Source organism: Myiozetetes cayanensis, unplaced genomic scaffold, assembly GCF_022539395.1.
Source record: "Myiozetetes cayanensis isolate MyiCay16 unplaced genomic scaffold, myiCay2020 scf4, whole genome shotgun sequence".
NCBI classification, from domain to species: domain Eukaryota; kingdom Metazoa; phylum Chordata; class Aves; order Passeriformes; family Tyrannidae; genus Myiozetetes; species Myiozetetes cayanensis.
The window spans coordinates 25,517,099-25,541,329 of NW_026087631.1; the positions used below are offsets into that span (position 1 = coordinate 25,517,099).

Below are 24,231 nucleotides of genomic sequence, written 5' to 3' on the forward strand. Positions count from 1 at the left end.
TTCCTGAAGCATTCAAACCTTCCAGAAATATAAATGCCTTTGTGTGATGTGTTTGACAGGGTTTGATGTAGAAAGGAACTTGGAGGTTAATGAATGTGAAGGTTATCTGTTCTGTGATTATGCAGGAGACACTTGTAACACGTGCCAGATGTCAGTTGGTAGTAGCTTGCAAGTTTAAAAAAGTAAAGATACTGCCTTTCTATCTTGAAGGTACTAGAGTGATATTTACCAGATGGGTTTGTATCGCATGGCAAGGTACAACTCTCCTCAGTAGCTCTGTCCCCTGAGCTACTGTAATAGAGAGGGTCAGACTGAAGTCTTACTTAAGGCACAAACGTTTAGGTGGCAAAGTTCTTGGTAAGTAATTAGGTCCCCAGGAGAAGATTTAGGCAACTGCAGCTAGTCTGTTAGCCTAGCTGCACAGAATTTAAAAGGAATGTTAAGTGCATCTCCAAATAACACTGACCAGAGTTGTTTCTAGTAGGAAATGTCAGTAAATGGTGCATGGGGAAAATGAAATTGGATTGTTAGCTAATGGTTAGAACAGTTGACTGGACCAGGACAAATACTGTTTCTGTTCCCTCCTGTCTCAGTGGTTTCAAGTCCCTGTTTTCTGTTTATCAGAGGCATATCCTCACCACAGAGCTGAAAAGAGTGTATGTAAAAGCACCTGCACTTTTATGTTACTGCTGAAGATGGAGTGTGAGGAACAGTGCAGGAGGCTTTTTCTGTCCAGAAAGCACATTTTAAGTGCCATGGTGGGTTGACATCATCTACCTGGACTGGTGTAAAGCATCTGATACTGTCCTGTGCAACATCCTTATCTCTAAACTGGAGAGATGTGAATTTGACAGATATCAGTGGATAAGGAATTGGCTGGATGGTACTCAAAGCTGTTGGTCAGCAGCTTGACCAAGTGGAGACCAGGAAGAGCAGCATTCCTCAGGGGTTGGTACTGGAACTGTCACTGTTTAACATCTATGTTGGCGGCGTGGGCAGTGGGGTCGAGGGCACCTTCAGCAGGTTTCCTGATGACACTGAGCTGTGTGGTGCATTTGACAGGATGGAGGGAAGGGATGTCATCCAGAAGGACCTGGACAGGCCTAAGAAGTGGGCCTGTGAGAATTTCATGAAGTTCAACAGGGGCAAGGTCCTACATCTGAGTTGGGGCAATCCCAAGCACAAATACAGACCAGGCAGAGAATGAATTGGATGAAGCCCTGAGGAGAAGGATTTAGGGGTGTAGGTTTACAAGAAGCTCAGCATGACTCAGAAACAAGCACAGGCAGCCCAGAAAGGCAGCTGTGTCCTGGGCTGCATCCAAAGCAGTGTGGGCAGCAGGAAAAGGGAGGTGATTCTTGCCCTCTGCTCTGCTCTGGTGAGACCTCATCTGCAGTGCTGCATCCAGCCTTGGGGTTCCTAACATAAGAAGGACTTGGATCTGTTGGAGCAGGTATGGAGAGTATGAAGATGGTCAGAGGCTGGAACGCCTCTGCTGTGAAGACCGGCTGTGGGAGTTGGGGCTCTTTAGCCCAGAGAAGAGAAGGCTTTGGGAAGACCTTGGTGCACCTTCCATTACCTAAAGGGAGACTACAAGAAAGCTGGAGAGGGGCTACAAAGGCCTGTAGTGATAGGACAAGGAGGAGGGAGTGACTTTAAGCTGAAGGAGGAAAGATTCAGATTAGATATTAGGAAGAAATTCTTTACTGAGAGAATGGTGAGACACTGGCACAAGTCGCCCAGAGAAGCTGTGAATGACCCATCCCTGGATGTGTTCAAGGCTGGGCTGGATGGGGCCCCTGAGCAACCTGGTCTAGTGGAAGGTTCCCTGCCTGCAGCACAGAGATTGGAATTAGATGTCTTTAAGGTTCCTTCCAAACTAAACCATTCTATGATTCCTAACTATACAATGACACATTTTTTTACCTAACTTTTCTAATATATATTTGTCTGTAAAGAACCATTTGAACACGGCATATTATCTCCTGTATAAAACAGGACTCCAGCCTGGAACAGCCTACTTGTTCATGTGTTTTGACCATGGGCTGCTAGAACCTCCAGCATAGGCTATCTGTGGGCTACATCTTCCTTTAGGGCACATCCAGTGTGGGGTTCCCTGTGGGCTGCAGATGGATACCTGTTCCACTGTGGACCTCTATGGCTGCATGGGCACCACCTCCTTCCCAGTGATTCCTCTCCATGGGCTGCAGCAGAATCTGTATGCCGAATGCATCTCCCCCCCTCCTTATTTAAGGACTTCGATGTCTGCAGAGTTGTTTCTCTCAGCTACTCTCATCCTTCTCAGCTGCTGTGCAGTGTTCTTTACCCTTTCTTAAATATGTTATAGCAGAGGCAGCATCAGTGTTGACTGACGGGCTCAGTTTTGGGCAGCAGCAGGTCCATCTTGGGGCTGGGTGGAACTGGCTGTGTCCAACACAGGGGCAGCTTCTCCTGTCTTCTCACAGAAGGCACCCCCTGCAGCTCACCCACTACCAAAATCCTGCTGTGTAAACCCAATGCAAGCACTTATGTGGCAAGGAAAGCTCGTGGCTCTTCTTCATTCTTAGGAATGTTTCTTCAGGTCTCAGTAAACTGAAACGGAAAGGTGGGTCGTCTCCCTTAGAATGGGAACTGCTGTAATTTTTCTGGTGGAGTACATAAACTACTATGTAGTAATGCTTTTGGAGCATTATAAAAGATATTTGCAGTGTTCCTGAAGACAGAAGGAACTTAATATGTTCACAGTTGCTACTTGCATAGATTATGGCTTTTCATCACTCAGTCTGAGGGCTGTGCTTGGCTTGTAGGCAGAATTCAGTGCCTAGCTAAAAGCAACAAATAAAGGCTAGTTTTCATCTTCTGGGAGATTCTTGATGATGTTAGTGTATTGTGAAATCTAGAGCTTGGTGTTTGTTTGATGCAGAATTGTAGCAGGTGACTCAGTTTTTGTAATGCTGTATGATCTGGTCTTTGTAATGTATCTTTTTCCTTTGTTACCGGTTTTTAGCCGGTTTCTTGCCTCTTCTGTTGTACATCAGTGTAGTTGCTTGCTACATGTTACTGAGCAGAGCTGAATTACAGAAGGTGGTGATAAACTTCGTAAGGCTGTTGAAGTTTGTATTTAGTGGGGAGAGCAGAAGGCTTTTCTCAATTTCTTGTTGCATACTTGGACCTTCTAAATTCCAGTAATTATTGGAAACCTTTATATCCCTTTGTGCCTTCGGTGATTATTGTTTGATTTGTTTGTATGTGTTTTTTTTGTTGGGGTTTGAGTTGTTCAGGGGTTTTTTTGTTATTGTGCAAAAGTATTATCACTCTAAGTATAACATTCTTTGTGATAGAGCTGCTCAACAAATTTGTTTAAATTTAGTCTGTCTCAGTAATGAGCTGACAGCTGCCACTCACAGGATGTGTGGTAGAACATGTTAATGTGATAGAACACTGTTAATTTTTTTATAATTGACGGTATGACACAGCAGACATTTTAAATTTGAGAGAATATGTATCTTTTGCAATGTAAGGTATAGCAATAAACAAATCGAGTATGGTTTTCTCACAGTGCTCTTTTCAGCAGCTTCTGTGTCTTGGCATTCTTTCTCTTTTTCTGCTTTTTGGCTCTCCTGTCTCTTCCTGGTCATCTGTCAGACCTGAAGAAATGCTGTTCTTGAGTATGGGCTCTTGTTACTGGTTCTAAAATCTCATGTTTAAGTTTGAAGTATTATCAAGTTTCCTTGAATCGTCTGTGGAAAGGTGTTACTCATCCATAGAGAGCATTTTGTATTGCAGTTGGTGCAGTCAGCTCTCAGACTCCACTGGTTCTTCTGTCTCCCCTCTGCTTCCCCTTGCCCTGTCACCCTGCTTTCTGTTTCACCAGCAACCCAACAAACTGGTTGTCTTTGGTCATTTGTTACACCATAAATCATGGTGCAGAATTGGAATTTCAAAACAGCTGAAATGCCTCAGCAGGAGGTGAGGCAAACATTTTTGCTGTTAAGTGTACTGTTAATGAAAATGTTAGGCTATAGTGGTTCTAGCAGGAAGATGTTGAAAACTTTTTCAACTTACTTGAGACTACCGGAAAAATCACTATTAATGTTATTTGGGGCTTAACTTCCTAATTTAAATTGGAGGAAGCTGGTAAGGGAAGCAGTTGGAATGTACCTACAGAGATAAAAAAATGGAACTTTAAAAGGAGCAATATGGAAGTAGAATGCAGGGGAGTGGTCTGTTTTCTTACTGTTATGTATATATATATGTGCAGAATCATGTAACAGATGAGCAACACTTTTGATTCCTATACTGTTACCCGTTTGTTAACTTCCACAATGTAAGTGTCACTAAGTGCTTTGTAGTTGTTATGATATAATGGCATTTTGAAAAGTTTTCCTGAGTGGTTGGCTGTGTTTTATAGCTATTTAATGCATGATGGCTGGATTTTTTTTTCCTTGAAATAGCAGATGAGAAGCATTTTTACTCCAGTTTTGTTCCCTTTAGTTTCCATTAGTGTGCAGTAGAGGCAATGTATATTTGTTCTTCTGATAGCTGTACGGACACAGAAGAAAATCTGGTGAAATGCGTCTGTTTGCACAGGAACTGTGTGTATTTTTCTTATATTCAAAACGTGGCTGTTAAAACTTGGAGCCCTTTTTTCACGACTGTTCAGGCCATGCTGCTGTGTTGAGCTGATTTGTTGCTGACAGTTACTGGAATGCTAATCTTTATGGTCTAAGTAAACATGGCTGGATTCGGGAGCTGCGGAAAGATGTGGAATGGGGACAAAGAAATTGTGGGTATATCTATTAACACTTAGCAAGGTCTGTGTTTTGGCTTATTTTCTCAGAATATACTTGTGGAATTCCTTTAGAATATTCTTGTAGAAATGGAGAAATGTTCTGTTAGAAGTAAAGTCTGCAGTGCAGCACTGAAGTGAACACGGAACTTGGAGTGCTTATAAGACATACTGTGTTGTTAACAGGCCATGCATTTAATTGAAAATCCTTTTAAGGAGCAACACTGCATTTCTCAAAATTATTGAAGATTTTTAAATCTGTGAGCTGTAAAAAAGAAGCCTCATGTAAGGTTTGAAGAGAACATAGTCCAGTTAATTTTACCTGGAGAGGTCATTGCACGGTAGGAGATTGCTGCCTGGATGTTTTTGCTGCTATCTTTTTGAAAGTGGGTCAGTGTAAATTCCAGCACAAAGCTTTGGTTTTTGTCTTGCTTACATTGCAGTCTTTCATGGTTGAGACGACAGTGTTATCTTCTGACCTTCACTGTCTGAGGCTTGTGCTCATGCACCAAGTATGAGAAGACCTAATGCAGCATGTCTGCCCTGTATTGACACTGCTGCTCACTTAAAACAGAAAAATGTTGCTGGGAAGACTCTTCCCTGTTCCAGGGGCAGCAAGATGGAATTCTGCATAGGACATCATGTACTAGAAGCTTCCCCCATCAGCATTGGCAGTACTTCTGAAGCAGGAAGCAGCTCCATCTTCTTTGTCTGCCATTTATTGTTTCTCCTAGGTGTACAACTTGAAACCCGTATGTTTATTCAAGTACAGTCTTACTGCAATTTTTATGTCAGACATAAACAACTAGATGTTTTTTGGGAGACTTGTGGAAGTTGTTCATTGTAGTTGCAATCACTTTCTTGCTCTAGTATTTCTCTTGTATATTTTCTTGGTTTCTTTTTACTGTAGCATTTGGAGGGAAAGAATTTTAATTCCTATCTCTGAAAGCTTTAATTCTAAGAAATAGCTAATTTCTTAAAAATATCCTGACACAAATTTGTGCTAATGACAGTAGCTTCTAGCATCTGCTGTCGGGAAGATAAGCTGGTCACCATCAGCAGTCAGAATGTCAGTTTATATGCAATTCAGTGAGTTCAGGTAGTAGCTTACAAGCCTGAAAATTGTCTGTATCTTTTCTTGATCCTTTGTCTTTGGTGTTATTTTCACACACTGTATGAAGATTTGGGAGCCTAGTGACAGTAGCATAGAGTGGCAGTCTAGTTATTCATCTGCCTTCAGATGGCTGAACAATGTTAATCTTGCAGAAAAAACTTTGCTTGGAATGAAAAGATTATGTGGCTGTTCAAAATCTCTTTTCCATAGGTGAAGCTCCTCTTGACACAGGTGCATTTGCCACCAGTAACACCAACAGTCTCCAGATTGATGAATGAGGAAGGTAGCAGGACACTGAGTTTCAGATAGGTTTGTTAAGAATTAAGCTTGTCAAGTTATAGCTTTGTGTCATTGGTAGACAAATATGTTGTGCTTTCCCTTCAATGTGTTTGTATGTTTTCTACTTGCTTTGAGAAGTAATCCTTTTGGGTCAGACAGACTTGGATAGTACCAGAGATCCTCATGAAACAACTATTAATTGCACGCAAACCTCACAACTTCTGCTGCTCTCACAAAGTGCACTACAGGAAGAGGTAGGGAAAGAAAGGTTTAAAAGCTCTTTTTAAGACCTCCTGCTTGCCTCATCAGGTCATTGTTCTTCCTTCTTTATGGCAAAACTTCAGGTTTTAAAAAGCTATTAAGGAACTTGTTTCCATATAGAGAATTTGGGTCACGGGATAAGGAAGCTGATAAAAGAGGAACTATTAAACTTCATTTTCAGGCTTTACCAGAGTTTTTTGGAGGGTCATTTTGGTTTTAGTTCTTTCCAAAATTCTGTGGTTGCCAGTACATGTTGGCAATAACTTCTGCCTTTTTGAAGCTTCCTAGAAATAGGATTCGGAATGCTCACTTTCTTCACCCTGTCATAAACAGGATTGATTTACCTTAACACCCAATTTCTAACTCTCACAAGAGCCAGATGAATTAGGTATTTGAAATTTCATTTTGTTCTTACTGCTTGAAGGGCAGATAACTGCAGTTTCACATTCTAAAGGAAAGTGATTTTTTTGTTAGCAGAATTGAACGAGAGCAGATAAAAAGCAAAAGGGTTTAAGAAATAAATCTTTTTAATCCTCTGTTGTCAGTCCAGGATCGTGGTGTTCAGACCTCAGTTTCAACTTTGAATCTTGGACATCTGTATTGTTGACCCACACTTGACCTCTGAATTAGGACAGATTCTTTCTGGGCAACTTTTGCTTTGTTTACCATCTGCGTTCCCAGGAAGCTGAGTGGTTGCTCCCTGTTGGGAATTTACTGTTGCTTCACTTAGTTTATAGGACAACCAAAGTCATTTTGACCGATATTTAAAGACAAATTCAGTTCTGCTGAGACATCACTGTTGAATGGCACTTGCGTAATGATCTGACTAATAAACAACTTAACCTAAACCCGTTGGATCAGATGAGCTTCTAAACAAGTGACTGCTTGTTAATTCTCTAAGTAGTAGTGATGCATTTTAATTAATGTTATAAAGCCATGCACAACTTAAAGCAACAGTTACCTACTTAAAACAATGGATGCCTGAGCTCTGGGTCTTTCTTTTTGTGTACAAGTTATTTTACCAGTGGTTTTTTTCACATGACGGGTTAAAAGGGTACAATATGTGTTCGCTTCACTGATACATTAGTGGTTAGAAGTACTTTTGGCAGAAGGCAGTGCTAGTGTACACCTCTGTAATTATTAATTTTTCACTGTGAAAACAAGGCAGTGCTTTGTTGGAAATAAGAAAATATCAAGCTGTCATATACGTTCTGCTTTCACAGAGAAGATTCACTCAGGCTTTGAAAGATTAGATTTCTGTTCAGGAATAGTCCTAATTGTGCCTTTATGGTTTTTGTTAGCTTTTTTGTGTGTTTGCCATTTGTTCTCAAAATTTTTGTGGAAAAACCAGATGATGACAGGGATAGTGAGTTAAATATTGCAAATATTGGAAAATATTTTTGTTTGTATATTTTTCACTTAAAATATACCTTGCACCTTACCCTTCTTAAGAAAAAAAAATCCATTTGCCAGTTTTTACTTCTGTAAATATTGTCTATTTTTAAAATTAGTTTGATACCAATTTTGAAATTATTCCCCTGCTCTAAATACACCTGTAAAAGTGTAGACTGTGTGTAGTGTGCACTGTTGTATTTCTGATGCTTTGCTCATAGATATGCAAATGTCCAAACACTTTTTCTAAACGAGGAGGGTTTATTTTATGTCTGTTTATCAACTGTGCCTTTTCTTTTGTTTGTTTGCATGTTTCTTGTAGGTTAAAAAGTTGTATCATCTCAGGGAAGCAGCAACTCAAATCAGCCATGAGCAGATGATACCAGTTAAACAGTGCCTGGTAGACAACGTGATTACAACGCACAAACAGCATCGAGGAGCAGGGACATTGTTGTTCGCAGGGCAGCGGGAAACATGCCCAGTATCTCAGCCACCAGAGGGGCTGCAGTTTCCACGTAGATCTCCATAGATCTTGTAACTATGTCAGTTAATGCAACAGAGAATGATCCCCCCAGATTCTTCGTGGGTGGAGAAGATGGAGAAGGATTATTGGATTCAGCCAGATCGACAGATTATGAACACTTCTATGACCATGGGGAAGAGGAGGAGGAAGAGTATGACTCTGTATGTACTGTAGGGGCACCTGTGTACTATTCTGTGTGTTCTCTAGCATTATTTTTCATTGAAATGGCAAAGGCTCACATAAGTTTAATACTGAAATGGTGTTGTCAATGGAGACATTGTTCATATTGAGATAATGATCTGTCTTTAATGTTTAAAAATACAACTCACTTGAAAACTAAGTATACCTTGAACTTTAAAGTAGATGTGCTTGATTTTAAAACAGAGTTTCAGAGCAACTGAGGTTGATGTGCCTGCCTTGCAGACTTAATTTGTATTCTGGGAACGAACTTGATGGCATAAGCCTTCATTTTATTTATTTGGATAGTTGGTAGCAAAAAATTATTGAGAATTTTTCTTCTGTGTGTTGTCAACTGCTTCATAGTTAGTTTTGATATTGTAGTTTGTTCTTTCCCATTTTGGTGTATAGGAAGTGCATACTACGTTAATCTGAAGCTATACCTTAGTTTATTGTCCTCATGGAGTGTTCTGAATTGCATTTTAGCACTGTGCTTACCAATTTTTTGGTTTATTTAAGACAAACTCTAATTTTATTATGCGTGAGTTGTCATGGCATTTTTTTAATTGTGTTTCATTTGTTCTTCTAGTCATTTCACTTTAGTGACTAGTCAGATTAAATTTTTACTGATTGTAAACATGCCTGAAAAATATAAATTTAAGACAATATTGCTAAACCTCTTCCTACGATTAAAATTAACTTGGAAATGTAGAGTAGCAGTGCAAAATTAGCAGCTCAGAGAGCTCAGTTCAGTCAGTTTGTTTTAGCAAGAGAAGGTAGTTGGCTGTGTTTCAAAAAAGCAGTAAGTTGAATTAAAGGATTGTTCTGTGGTTTTTTTGTTTGCTTGCTTTAAAGAGGGATAGTTTGGCTGTTGCCTTTAGAAATACCCCTGGGGGAATGAAATTATTGAAGGCTTAACATGAAGGTAAATATAGAGTATATTAAAGAAAGGTGGAAAGGTTTATGCACTAAAGAGTTCAGAAATCTAGAATAGTATTTTCTGGTTCACTAGTTTTCATGTTCATAATTCGCTTGTAATATTGGGTGATGAGAAGCCTTGTGACTATTCAGTAGACACAGAAAAATTAGGTAGTTAAAAAATTAATTGCTAGTTAATTTTGTAGTAATCCATAAGTATGATGCTGTTTTCAATTTGACATTTCTGAGTTAGATTTTGACTATTTTTTTTTTTTTCTTGATATAGTACTCACAAAAAGTAGTGGATAGCTATTAAACAGTTTCGTTTTTGAGGCACTTTTCATAAGGATGCAGTGTGATATGCTGTTATGCTGCATTGTGTTATCTGCTAGCAATGTAGTTGATTAAGTACTAAACTAAAGGTTAGTATTAGGTGAATTTTGATGAAAAATATCTGCTCTGGCATTGTGCTACTAAAAACCTGTTTGTTGTAAGAAAACATAATAATTATTTTCCTTTCCCCTTCACCTGCTTTTCAGCCACCAGAAAGACAGATTGCAGTTGGGATTTGTTCAATGGCTAAGAAATCAAAGTCCAAACCAATGAAAGAAATTCTTGAGCGCCTCTCCATGTTTAAGTATATAACTGTGGTGATATTTGAAGAGGATGTTATCTTGAACGAGCCAGTAGAAAACTGGCCTTTGTGTGACTGTCTCATTTCTTTTCACTCTAAAGGTAAATCTTCTAATGGTACCATAAATACTTTTGACATCTAAACTATTTAAGTGATTTGAGGGTCCTTTTATGTTTTTTTTGTCATGTAGTTTTATTGTATTTTCCTAGCAAGCGATTAATTTGTCTTGTTACTATAATACAACTGAATTTTAAAATACAAAGTTTTGAAATTATTCTGTTTTCATTGCTTGAGAAAGTTCTGTCTGACATGGTATTGAAATAGCTGTTCCATTGGCAAATACTTGTGGAGCCAGCGGAAATGATGACCTAACACTTGGTCCAATAATTATGAAGGCGTTCTGCTTTCTCACTGGGAGTGTTGGGTCTCTGAGTTTCTGTATCTCTGCTAATATCTGAGTTTTATTGTGTGGCCAGGCAGTGAAGATGGGTAGGCTGAAATTAAAAATCATGTTTTCAAATAAAGCAGAGGAAGCAGAGGGCACATGGAGTGAAGAGGAGGAGGAAATTGAAGACAGGAACACTACTTTTGGCAGACTGTACTGAAATCAGGCTCTAGTTTCATGATTGTCTTAAACTGATATTATGTATCCCTATACTTGAGGGATCATCCTTGTACTTAAATCTCCAGCTGTTGCAATTTAAAACTTGAATACTAAAGTTCCAAACTATTTACTGGTATTGTCTTGTAATTTTAATTTATTTGCCTTAATAAATATTTTAGGATTTCCACTGGACAAAGCAGTTGCCTATGCAAAACTCAGGAATCCATTCATAATCAATGACTTGAATATGCAGTATCACATACAAGACAGGTAAGTAACACTGATTGCCTGTAAAAGCGAGCTATTTTTGTCAAAGACTGGAAGGATTTGTTGTTATTGCATGGCAACAGTTCCAGTATATTGTCCCTTCCTGTGGAGAAAGGGTTGGACCAAGATTTTTGACATCCCTTCCAATTCAAACCATCCTGTGATTCTATAATTGTACAGTAGTCTAAATAAAATTACAGTGAATTTTATGCTTCATTAATGTATGCATAGTTTTCTGGGTTGTGTCTTTAAGTGTGTTTTTGTTCTTTTGCTGCTTTTATAGTGATACATCTAAAGATTTACCAAGTTAAAAATTTGGTAATATATTTTTGTAAAACTTCGTAAATAAAAAAGTTTAAACTCTGAAACTGTATGTGGCATAGGTATGTATGTACATAGCTGTACAAGCTCCTGTAATTGAAGAATTCATGTGACTTGCTAATGGTATTTTTTTCTGAAAAGAGGATACTTGACAGAATCTGTTGGTACTCAAAGATTCTGTGTTATTGAAAGTGAATTTTCTTTTGGAGCTGCAGTCGTGCATAGCAAATATTAATAAAACAATAGAGAGCTGAACACATAAACACTGGAGCCTCCTGAACAGTGAGCAGACTTGCTCTTTTGGATGCCTTCAGCTGCTGTTCTGTATAAACTTTCTCAGCTGTTCATGTTAACAATCTCCTTTAACAAGAGAACTGTTCTATCCAAATTGTTGTTGCACTGCCAGAGAGGATAGGAAAGTTCTGGCTTTGCAAATTGCATTGTTATTGATGTTGAAGAGATCACTGGAAAGGTACAGCTGTGTCGGTGACCTTAAAGCATTATATTAGTAAGTAGAGTATTATATGTGTAATCTTACCCTGTGTGGTTTAAAAAATGTTGTGTTTATTTTCTGCTCCTTTACTTGTGGACTGTAAAATGCAAATATTAACAGGATTTGCTGGCTTACTGTGCAACATTTATTCTTTTCTTTAGAAGAGAAGTCTATGGTATTCTTAAAGCTGAAGGCATTTTACTTCCTCGCTATGCAGTTCTGAACCGTGATCCAAACAATCCCCAAGGTAAAAAACAGCAATGGCTAAACTGTGAGCATCTCTTTGTTTCCACTGAAGAACAGTACATACATAGTGGAAAGCTAAATTTCATTGGCTAGACAATTGATTTATGCAGAGTTTAATTGAATACTTTCCCTTCTAAGTATAAGCAGTCATTTAAGGGAAATCTATTCCAGACATATCTGCAGGTGGTATACTCTGAATATAAATTGGAATTAATTTTTGTGTACCTGAAAACGAACTTAACTTTTTCTACTAAAATGAAAAATTACATCAACAGTAAGAGATTGCAATGATAGGTCAAGACAAGGGGATTTTGCATTAAAATGTCTGTGTAATCAGAGAAGAGGACACTTTTCTGCTACAAAAGTCAAATAAAAAGCTGCTGCATGCAGTTAATCAGGATTGAAGAGATTGCTTATCCCTGATACGAGAGGGTGCATGAATCACACAGTATGAGACAATTCTCAGGCTATGGAAGATACTGTGGCATCTGGCACTACACGGTGTACACTGTCCACCTGCTAGTTCCCTGATAGTTCAGAGAAAGGCACTGAAAAAAAAGACAAACAGTGCTTCCCACTCTCCAGAACACTTCCAAAATATAGCACACGTCCAAGGTTAGGCATCTGCAGAAGACTATTTCCTGTCTGACACTGAAAGAATCAGCAGAGATTCGGGAACATAGTATTAAAATAACGTAATCTAGACCTGGGACAGCAGACATGATTATCAGGTCTTTGTGCAGTCAGTAAGAAATCAGAGAAATGAAAATGTAATACAATGTTTTTATTTCAACCTGCAGATCTCTTAAAAATTTCGTTCCATTAGCACACTCTTACATTTCTGTTCTTTGCACTGTTTCTTCAGAATGCAACTTGATTGAAGGAGAAGATCATGTGGAAGTGAATGGAGAAATTTTCCAAAAGCCCTTTGTAGAAAAGCCAGTTAGTGCTGAGGACCACAATGTTTACATTTATTATCCAACATCTGCTGGGGGTGGAAGCCAGAGGCTCTTTCGAAAGGTGAGGGTATGATCCTAAAGCTCTCAAAAAGCTGTAGATGTCTAACAGGATTACAGACTAATTGTCATGTCCTGCTTGCTTAGGAATAATGGCAGATCAGAGAAATAATTTCAGGAGAACATGTAGATTGAATGAAGACTCTTGTTTCTCACAGTAGATTGTCAGCCACTGCAGATTCTTCAAGATAAAAGAATTATACACTGTGAATGCACTTTTAGAATCCTACGAAAAGAATTTTGGGAACAATGAAAACCTTGCTTTGTTTGGTACAGAAAGTGCTTTCTCAGGACAGTTGTGTTATTTTAAGGAGTTATGAAGTTTCTCAAGCAGTAGCTTGTGAGTTTTTTAATGGAAAAATGTGTCTTTCAGATTGGCAGCAGAAGCAGTGTTTATTCTCCTGAAAGCAGTGTGAGAAAAACAGGCTCCTATATTTATGAGGAATTCATGCCTACAGATGGCACTGACGTGAAGGTATGACAACTGCTCGTTCTTGTTTATATTTAGAACAATCAAGTGATCAAAGAGCTTGTCAGTTTTAAAGATGGTGTATCTGTGTCAAGGATTAATTTCAGTTGTTTTAATAGAGTCTATTAGTGAAGAACATAATTCTGATTCCAGCTAAACACAGAGCTGAGTTCTGGCTAAACGTAGTACTTGAAATGCAGAGCAGCTGGAGGCTTGTTACCCAACATATTGTCTTTTTTTTTTCCATTGTATTAGTGCCAGAGCAGCATCTAGTTTCCAATGCTAACAGATGCTCCCTGGATATTTCATCTGAACAGCTAAGGTTACAAAGAAATCTGTAACTGAAATAGATTCTACCAACTATTTTAGTATGTTAAGTAATAAGGGTTACTTGCTAAAATTTTATTAAATTGGAAGAAAATAACTTTCATTAACCTTATCTGTAATAATTCTCACGCTTCTGTTCATTTTTTTCTTAACAGATGTAAAGATTAGGTATCATAAAACAATGCTAAAGCAGAGCAGTAACAAAGTAGGTGTTAAGCCAGCCATGTATGAAGATTACTTCCTTGTATTCATTCTGGTTATTTTGAGCCTATCTCAAAACATGTGAAAAAAATGCTTTACAATATGTATAAGAGATTTAGGCAAAAAGGGTGTTGAGAGTGTGAGATCTAATCCAATCTTAGGCAAAAGAGCCCTTTTATCTATTGCAATCAACTTCTTGGTGTCACTCCATGAATACTCTTTTTATCTTCTCAGAAAAATACTGATCTTTAAGTCATTATATTCTAATGTGGTATATTCTTCTTATTTTGTGCAACACTTTGCAATAGGTTAATTTGAGTTTACAGACATTTGTGTAAGAGCTTTACCAACTTTCCAGAACATTTCTTTTGACATGAAGAGATGCAAATGAAGGGTGGCATCTATTTGACTACTTGTAGTGTAGTCATCATGCAGCAGCTTTGGGCTTTTAACACTGCAAAAAAAATAATAGATTTTCTTAACAAGACTATGAGCTTTATATTTGGCAGCTTCTCTTAACTCACCTTCTTGCCCAAATTCACTGAATTGGTATTTGCAATTATCTGGTTTAGCTGAATACTTTTTTATCAATGCTTGGAGTTTTGTTTTTAATTAAACCATTTTTATAACCCATTTTTGACAGCTGCTGACGAGTCTCTGCTAGCATATGCCCCAGTCCTTTCATTAAGCATCAAAGCTGCAGTGGGGAGATAGCCCAGTTCTCTCAAGTTCCTGCCTTGTCATGCTGAAACTGGGCAGATCTTTTCTTTGTTTAGTCCTGTCTAAAATGTAAAAATATTTTTTTAATGAGGAGAATCACTTAGTCCTGCAGCCAGATTTCCATAAGGAAATTGAAGTAATTTTCAAATTAACCTGTTCTCCAAGTTCTGCAGATATTTTGGAGAGGAAAACCATTATTCTTTATCTCTGTACCACCATAATTGAGAAATAATTTTAGTTCATCAAGTTTTATAACAACTATTCTTGTGTTATTGTAGGCTGTCAAATGGGTGTTCTCTGAAGGCAGAAAATGCCATTGAGGAGGAAACTTTGGTGTGACCTTTTCAGTGATGAAAGCAACTAGTATCTTTTGATGTCATTACCACATTTGAAATAAATTTAGCAAAATGTGTTCATATGTGTAACATAATTTAATCACACTGAACCAGGAGCTGCTGTTTTTCAATTCAGGTGTATACAGTGGGTCCAGACTATGCTCATGCTGAGGCCCGTAAGTCTCCAGCTCTGGATGGCAAGGTAGAACGAGATAGTGAAGGAAAAGAAGTGAGGTATCCAGTCATCCTGAATGCAAGAGAGAAGTTAATTGCTTGGAAAGTATGCCTTGCCTTTAAGGTAAGCTGATTACTTTGCTATCTGATCAAACATTTAGTGTTAATTAATTGTTACATGAAACTTCCGTAGGGTTTTAGAGCACAGAGCCAGCAGTGGTAATAGCTGCAGAACTCCTAGGAAGGTGTAAAGTTAAACTTAAACATCTCTTTTTAATCTAGAAAAATTCTTCATTTAATGTATTAAAAAGTTCTGAATGAGTTGCTTATGTTGCATTGGGTTCTTGAATTCATATTTTGCTGCTGTGCTTTGCTAGCCCACAGTGTATCTATTCTATGCATAATATTTTCACACCTTTTGGTAATGGTTTTAGGTTAGCAAAACACAGTTTCAGTAAAGTTTTTGTAACTTTTGTTACCCACTATTTACAGTCGGTACAAATTAGATGTTAATTTGGTATTGATATGACTAGGTCCTTATTTGAAGTGTTTATTAGTTTCCATTTTTGTATGGTTTTAAGATTCCTTTGTTCGAAACCCTCCTTTAACCTGTTTTATTAAAAGGCTTTCATTCTGTCTCCTTGCCTGGGTGTAACTGTGATGGCATTTTGGAGCCTGTAGGATTTGAATCTCTATCATCAAAGTGGACTTTGAGGTCTTAAGAAGTAATCTGTTGACATAACTTCTAGTATCCTATATTAATGATGTCAGTAGTATGTCAGTGTCAAAACTATTCTGTCAATTTTTTATAAAAATTTTTTTTATTCAATGTATTTATGATTTCTTACCTACCACCCTTATAAACTGTGTAGGGGGAAAACCACTGTCAGAAAGGGGAATTTGTAGGTCCCTTATTGCTTATGTTGTAAATCTTGAAGGTTAAGTTTGTGCATATATGAACTTGACATTCAACACTGATACTGCTAGGATATGCAGGAAGGGTATAGTGAATTTGGGAATAAAAAGTGGGAAGATGTTTGCATGGCATGGGTGAACCTCACATGGAACTGACAAAAGGTATTAAGTATAAAATGTAAAGTTTGTTTAGAATATACAGTTATAAGGAAGGTGATAAATTACTTGAACTCTTATTGTTAAAAACAGCAAACAGTTTGTGGCTTTGATTTGCTGCGTGCTAATGGACAGTCCTATGTCTGTGATGTGAATGGCTTCAGTTTTGTGAAAAACTCCATGAAGTACTATGATGATTGTGCTAAGATACTGGGGTAAGAGTTTACTGATTTATTTCATATTTGCTTCTTCACTCTGTTGTATAGTTTATATTTCTTATTCCTAAATTAATTATTTAAAATAAAATATCACATAAAATAAGTTATTACATTAAACAATAAAGTAAATAAATTGTTAAAGAGAATCCTAAATCAGTAAATAAATACTAAAAAGCAGGTGCTGTCCTCAAAGTAGGCTGATTCCATTTTGGCCAGTTAAACTGGCTTTACAGTAAGATTGTAGCAAGCGTGGGTAGAGCCCTTTCAAATCTTCGTTTGCGAAGCCTAGCCATGATGATGATGATGACAGTAAGATTGCAGTGATGAGATACAGCATGACTTTCTACATCATGTAATGGTCTGGAATCTTAACTGAGGAAGAGCTAAGCTGAAATCCTAGATAACAGCTGTAGTCCTGTTGCTTAAAGTCACTTTTTGAGTTAAGAGTTACAATTCTCAGAGCCATTTTGATTTCTCTCTTTTTAAATTGTTGTAGGTGTTGAATTCTCTTTTAAAAGTTACCTAATTGTTTTTTCCTCACAGTTTATTCTTTAAGGTAATACACTACAGTGTTAAGCTACAGCAGTTTTTTTCACACTTTTTAGCAATAAATTTGCCTTATTCTACTTTAGGATGCACAATTGTTTGCTTCCATGTTACTGCATCTTATGTAGGTATTTGAAGTATTTTTATGAGACACTTGTGAAACAGAACATTAGCAAGATGTACCAACCTTCTTGAGGTGGAGACTGTGTTGTAATTTTGTGGTTGAGACTGTACTTGTATTGCCAGTTTAATCACAGAGACTTTTGAGAAATTACCAGTAAAAGGTACCCGTTACTCTTTGAGAATGGCTTGGTGGTTATCAGGTACTTTTAGCTGGGCAGTGGAGTCAGTTGTCTGCATATTTAACAGAACAAGACTCATTCATATCCAGGCAACTCCTTGAGGAACTGGAGTTGAAAAGCTGAAGTTTATTACAAATACAGGGCCAGTAGTTTAACATCTGTGTAGCAGCTGTAGTCGCTTTAAATTTTTGTTTAGGTAAGTTTTTATTATAAAATTAAAGAAAACTGTGCATCTAGAGGCTCATGGCTGCTAGTACTCTAAAACTACATTAATAAAAATGCGAGTATATAACCTGTTTGATTTGGAGTTTGTGTGTGTTTTATAAGCTGTGCTTTAAGCTTACTTGTTTTTTTTTCTTTTTAACCTCTTTTTTTAGAAATATCATAATGAGAGAACTTGCTCCCCAGTTTCAGATACCATGGTCAATTCCTTTGGAAGCTGAAGACATCCCTATTGTGCCAACCACCTCTGGAACAATGTAAGAAAACAGTAGCTACACCTGGATTGTGCGAACTCCCAATATAACTTTTGTGTGAATTTTTTTTTCTCTTTACAAGGTGTGCCCACTTTGGCCTTTGAATGCTTGTTTTGTGTGCTGAAAACAAGGAAGGAATCACAATTGGCTATACCAGCAGTCAGAGTTTCTCACCCTTAGTCAAGCTGAGTATAGAACAGCAGATTTTCAAGTGTAGCGTCTTTTATGCATAGCTTCCACTGCTAATCACTGTTCCAGCACCAACTTAATATGCGCTTCTAATAAACATCTTCTCTCATTTAATGATCCTCAAAATCACCGGTTTAAAAGTACTTAAAATAGATATTCTGTAGTTACCTAAGTCTTAAAATCAGTATTTGTATTTTATACTTTACATCATTTTCAGTTAACCTTATATTCTTACATATCCTTCCATCACTTCTGTAGTAATGTCAGATGTCTACAACTTTGTCAGTTGTCTTGATTGTGGTTGGTTTGTGAAATTTTGGCAGAATTGTGAAATATGCCTCTCTTGAAATTTTAGGATGGAGCTCAGATGTGTTATAGCTGTAATACGCCACGGGGACCGAACACCAAAGCAAAAAATGAAAATGGAAGTAAAACATCAGAGGTTAGTAGCATCTTGGTGAAAATTATTGCCCATGTTTTAGAGCAGAGGATTCCTGGGGTTGTGCAAGCAATGAGTTGAACAGGAATTGCACAATTGCACGTTGGTTTTTCATTTGTGTTCTTTTAAATCTTACTGATATTGCAGTTAATTAATAAAGATGCACCTCTCTTCCTAACAGAACTGTCAAATTACTTGTGCAGATTTCCTTCAACACATGGCTTGTGAACAGTCCTGTTTAATCTTAAGGAAAATGTGTTCGTGTCTATAGATGTCTTTATTCAAAATAATGCAGCAAAAAATATTTCTGGTTCTCCTTTAGACCATGACTTTTGCGTTTCACTTTTTATCATAACTACTCTTGTGTGAGGTGTCATCTTACAGTAACACCTTTTTGTTCTTTATTTTTGTCAAAGTATGATGACTCGGAATTTCTGGTAGATACCGTGTTTATGTTAGCATGTATAAAATGACTTATGTAGTTGACCTGGAATTTGTTGAAATTTCAGTAAAAAAGAATTAATTATTTTGTGACTAGAGTCTTTCATTCAGAACATGCTGAAGAAGTGTAGGACTGTTCCTTTGGTATTTTTGGTCCCTGCTTCTGTTCAGATCATTCTTGAAGGTTAAGAATTGACATTAGCTGTGTATTCAAATATGTAGAATATCCTTTTTTTTCTTTTTTTTTTAATGCTTAGCAAGTTAGTAAGAGAACATTTTTGGTGCTCTTATTTCTCAACTTTCTGGGGAAATGGGATTTGAATAAAATCTGGTTTGACCTCTGTAGTGCAGGTTTTAACGCGATTTTAAATTGTATAAAGGTACTAATTTTAGACTAGTTTAAGAGGTACTTGTTCAAGTACTATTTTAATTCATTAACTGAATTTTTAAATGACTTTTCTTTTTCTTTAAGATTTTTTGATCTCTTTGAAAAATGTGATGGATATAAATCTGGAAAACTAAAACTGAAAAAACCAAAACAATTACAGGCAAGTTTGTCTTTATTTTCTTGATGCAGTATTTTGTAAGTAGAAATTTATTTAAATAAATCCTATGTTTCCTTTCTTTAGGAAGTGCTTGATATAGCAAGGCAGCTCCTTGTAGAACTTGGGCAAAACAATGATTCTGAAATTGAAGAAAGTAAAGCAAAACTTGAACAGCTAAAGACCGTGTTAGAAATGTAAGTGTGTAATTTTTAGGTTTCATAGCAACGAACTTCTGTCTGTTGTTTTGACCTCAGCGAAGTTCTGTCTGGTGTTTTCACCTTTCACCAGTTACTGTTTGGATGTCAATGTCATCAAATATGTAATGATATAATAATTCAAGCACAAAGGTTATGAAGAGAAAGGATGTCATGTTTGAACCAGGCCATCACTCTTTTTTTTTTCCTTCTTTTTAATTGAACTTATTGCTGTATCTCGTGTCTCAGTATACTTTTGATGTGAGAAAAGTTGCTCTTTTGGATATCAAATTTTGTCTTCTTGCATGTTTTTAAAATGCAAGTATTTTTATGCAGGGTCTGCTTCACGCATTGTGACATAAGAAGTCTGATAGAGCCAACAAGAATTTTCATCATGTGTATTTGTCTGCTTACAGCAAACTTGAAGGATCTCAAATCGTTATGTATTATGCCTGAAATATTAATTAATTAAAAAAAAAAAACAACCAAACAAACGGAAAACAACAGAAAAGCAATAAGGCTTCAAGATTTGTTGAAGATCTGAAGTCTTAGAATGCTAAATGGTAGTAGATTATTTTAATTTAAAAAATTATCAAGGCACAGACAGCTATTATTGAAATTTATGACGATTGTTTGAAATTCTGAGTTCTGCTTGAGAACTTAATGGACTAAAAAACTAGTTGCCGTCTACACTGTCAGACCAGATTCTTGATAGCCACTGTAATTTTGGATCTGAATAGATAAATTATTTGTGCAGTCTGCAAGTGCTGCTTGTTGTTGTTTAGGTTTTTTTTTTCCAGTTTCCAGAGTTGTAAAAAAATAATGGTATATAGTATTTTAAGATATTTCATTATCACAAAGTTGTTATTTCTGTTAATTCTGTTCTTGTTGAATTAATGTTTGTTCTAAGCACTGCTTCAATAAATGGTGGTCAAATGCACAAACCAGTGAGCAGCATAGATTTATTATATCCTGTTACAAGATCTTAGTAGTTTTGGAGGAAAGTATTTTAAAAGTTTCTCTCCCACTTCCCCTCTCACTTTTCCTTGTCCTCACTTCAGGTATGGGCATTTTTCAGGCATCAATCGCAAAGTTCAGTTAACGTATCTTCCTCATGGCTGCCCTAAGACTTCCAGTGAAGAGGAAGGTATTGTATCACCTTTGCACCCAATCACTTAATACCATGTGTATTTTAATAGTCATGGACTATTGGTATGACATGTCTTGATGTTAAGAAGAAGGGATATTTTGTTTGGAATGAATGTTTGTATTGTTGGCAGATATTTACAGTCCCTTAACATGCTGAATTGTATACCTAAAACTATGTAGTAAATTTGTATTCTAACACTGCTCTTTTGTAATAGAAAAGTAGCATGAAAAGAAACTTCAGTGATTTCACCAAGATGGTGTTTTGAGCTAGGATAAGAAAATCTCACTCAACTATTATTGCTGTCTTCAAAACTTTCATAAACTGTAGGGTGTTTAGCATCCAATTTGTTTTAGTTTTTCTGTCTTGATTTGCTTTCTGATTCAGAAAGTATTTTCATGCTAAAGATTTTTCACTTATATTTTCTTCATAGCTTAACTACTTCAGTTTTCACTGTTTAAAGTGCCCATTTAATTCACCATTTAGGTCAATATTTTCTTAATGTTAGAATGCTGTTAAAGATCCATAATGTTGAAGAGATCCTTTACTGAAGCCGTGCAGAGACCAAATATTGTTTGTTCATTTGGAAAAAAAAATTTACAATTTACTCCACTGCTAAACTCCTCTCTTTGTGTGCAATTAGATAATAGAAGAAATGAGCCATCCCTGCTTCTGGTTCTAAAATGGGGAGGAGAATTGACGCCTGCTGGCAGGGTTCAAGCAGAGGAGCTTGGAAGAGCTTTCAGGTGTATGTATCCGGGTGGACAAGGTAAAAAAAAAAAATTATAATATATTTTGTTTTTAAGTGATGAGTGTCATAAATCACTTTGGAAGATAATCCAATTGAAAATGAGAGTTTGAGCAAAATATTTCTTTGGTAGGAGATTATGCTGGATTTCCTGGATGTGGTTTACTTAGATTACACAGCACTTACCGACATGATCTCAAAATCTACGCTTCTGATGAGGGACGAGTTCAGATGACTGCAGCAGCTTTTGCAAAGGTAGAATTTGAAATAGTACTTTCAGTTTTAAAATTCTGATGTTCTCACACCTGTTTTTTCTTTTGAAAGCTGGGGGAGATTTATTGTTTATTAGAAAAATGTATTTTCAAAGAGTAGTTCAGTGTGAAAAAGTATCCAGTTAATGGGCCAAGCATTTTAAGTTCTTGAGCAGATGAAGACAGATTTTAATTAAACAGCCATTTCCTAGTCATCTTTGTCCTTCACAACTCCCTAGGATTCCATGAACAAGCTAAAGTCTGCTCATTTGAAGGCCAGAGCTCTAATGCAAGTATTTGTCTTGTTCACTTGTCCAAGGATTTGTTATAACATCAGATTTCAATTACCAAGGATGCCACTGACCTTCACATTCCTGGCACTATAACAGGTCCAGGGCAATGCTCAATAGTTCATCAGTAACCTGTATCGAAAGAATTGTCCTGGGTCCAGAAATCTGGATTGCTTGTCCCCTGCAATATTGCCATGCATGAGGTATCCAGGGCCAAGGACATCCATGGAAAACAGGACCTGCGATCAGGAGGCTTTCTTCGGTTTTGTTAAGAAAGCTTTATCTATTTCCCCTTTTAATTCAGATGGTCTGTAGCAAAGCCCCACCCTGTTGTTGCCCTGTGTTTATTTGTCCTCTGATCATTACAAATAAGTTTTCAACTTGTTTGTCACTAGTTTGCAAGCAGAAGACTTGCTGTTCAAACCACTCCTTGATGAAGAACCCAACTCTGTCTCCCTTCCAAAAGACCTTGTACCTAGTTGTAGGAAAACAGCATTCATGTGAACTGTTCTACCACATCTCTGTAATATGACTTAGCTTAGAACTCTACAAGTCTTCAGACTTCCTATTTCTCCTGTTTGATTCCATGCTGCATGTGTTTGTACAGAAATATTTCAGCCACCTGACCTACTTTTTCCTTGGGTCAGCAGGCTTGAAGAGACACCACCCCATTTCCTTCCTTATTCCAGGGGCTTTCTGTTGCCAGAAAATTCACGAAAGTTTCCATCCTTCTTCGTTTTGGAATTCTCCATTCACCTCTTTTTCAAGGCCTTTGGTTGTCCTATGACTCACAGGACTTTTGTCTCTGGAGAGTCTCTGCAAAGACCTGAACAGCTGTCACCTCCCAGGAGCAGTGTTGGCACCCAGTGATTTGGGATGCTTCAGCTGGTGCTGGGTAGTATGCTCTGATATGTCACCATCACTGTTGCACCATCTGTACCAATCCTACACACTGAGGCAGTGTTTTGGGGGTCATTTCTATGCAATTACCTGCGTTGTGTCCCTGTTTATCCAACCCATAGGCAAGTGATACCATCTTGAATTTAAAGTAGTGGTTTGGGTGTTTTTTTTAAGATACTCGTATTCTTACCTTTATCTATTTTGCTTGAATAATTGTGTTACTTGCTTCAGGGACTTCTGGCCTTAGAGGGAGAGCTGACTCCGATTCTTGTCCAGATGGTAAAGAGTGCTAATATGAATGGTCTGTTGGACAGTGACAGTGATTCTTTAAGCAGCTGTCAGCATCGTGTTAAAGCAAGGCTGCATGAAATTCTCCAGAGGGACAGAGAATTCACTGCGGATGACTATGATAAGGTTAGCATATTTTCTTATGAAATAAAATAAATAGCCGCAAAAATTCCTGTGTAAAAGTAATGAGCAGTGATTTTTTGTATCTATTTTGAAAAATTATTTGTATGCTTGCATATAGTTTGAACTACAAAGGAAGCTGTACTAATTGTGCTGTAGGTATTTTGTCTTGCAAGTTGAATAATCAGAATAGCTACGAACTTTGAAATAGGAGTAGATAAGGACATCATTCATAAGTATTTTTCATGTTCCATTAAAAATATTTTAAGTATTCAAGAAATTAAGTTATATTGTTCACATTTTTTGTAATCTTTACTTTGACAGTGTGTGGTATTACCAAATGTTTCTCTGCCTAGTGCAGTTGTTTCAATATTTAATCTGCTACAAGGTTTTTGGTTTTGGTTTTGTTTTTTTTTTTAAACTAAGAATATTAAGCTGCTGAAAACCAGTAGAATACTTTCAAATGAATGAAAGGAAATACCTCATTAACGTGCTAAATTAGTGCATAGTAATACAGTTTATGTTGACTTAGTACAGAACACATGTGATTGTTCCTGGTTTTAAATGTAAGTAATATTTGTTATTGTGAAGAAACTACTTTCTCTTTCAAGTGCTTTCTTCCTGTCTCATGTAACAGCTAAATACAAGTCCTCAAATGAGGTTTAATCTTAAACTTCTATTTTTAAAAAGATAATGAGAGCAAATTAATGAAGAACAGTTTTACTGTGCTGCTTGTCTACTCTGTGGATTCATTTAAACATATAAAGTATCATTCAAACACTGCCAGCAGTGGATTCAGCAGTACT

At 37.1% G+C, this 24,231-nt stretch overlaps 1 protein-coding gene across 19 annotated transcripts in view; it reads left to right on the forward strand.

Annotated features, from left to right (window-relative positions):
• Window positions 1–24,231, forward strand: part of PPIP5K2 (diphosphoinositol pentakisphosphate kinase 2) — a 46,190-nt gene that overhangs the window by 1,420 nt on the left and 20,539 nt on the right. For 3 of the 19 annotated variants that reach the window (XM_050328357.1, XM_050328356.1, XM_050328358.1), the window contains exons 1-17: window positions 5,712–6,212; window positions 8,158–8,519; window positions 9,993–10,188; window positions 10,871–10,961; window positions 11,934–12,019; window positions 12,884–13,038; window positions 13,408–13,509; window positions 15,223–15,384; window positions 16,425–16,546; window positions 17,775–17,876; window positions 18,418–18,504; window positions 19,415–19,494; window positions 19,576–19,681; window positions 20,743–20,828; window positions 21,472–21,597; window positions 21,710–21,831; window positions 23,249–23,431. In XM_050328357.1, the coding sequence (XP_050184314.1) occupies window positions 8,376–8,519; window positions 9,993–10,188; window positions 10,871–10,961; window positions 11,934–12,019; window positions 12,884–13,038; window positions 13,408–13,509; window positions 15,223–15,384; window positions 16,425–16,546; window positions 17,775–17,876; window positions 18,418–18,504; window positions 19,415–19,494; window positions 19,576–19,681; window positions 20,743–20,828; window positions 21,472–21,597; window positions 21,710–21,831; window positions 23,249–23,431 (1,950 nt within the window). In that variant the 5' untranslated portion in view covers window positions 5,712–6,212; window positions 8,158–8,375. Of the gene's footprint in view, window positions 1–5,689; window positions 6,213–8,157; window positions 8,520–9,992; window positions 10,189–10,870; window positions 10,962–11,933; window positions 12,020–12,883; window positions 13,039–13,407; window positions 13,510–15,222; window positions 15,385–16,424; window positions 16,547–17,774; window positions 17,877–18,417; window positions 18,505–19,414; window positions 19,495–19,575; window positions 19,682–20,742; window positions 20,829–21,471; window positions 21,598–21,709; window positions 21,832–23,248; window positions 23,432–24,231 lie in introns of those variants that run through there. The other 16 variants (XM_050328347.1, XM_050328353.1, XM_050328350.1 and 13 more) reach the window with 12 other exon arrangements.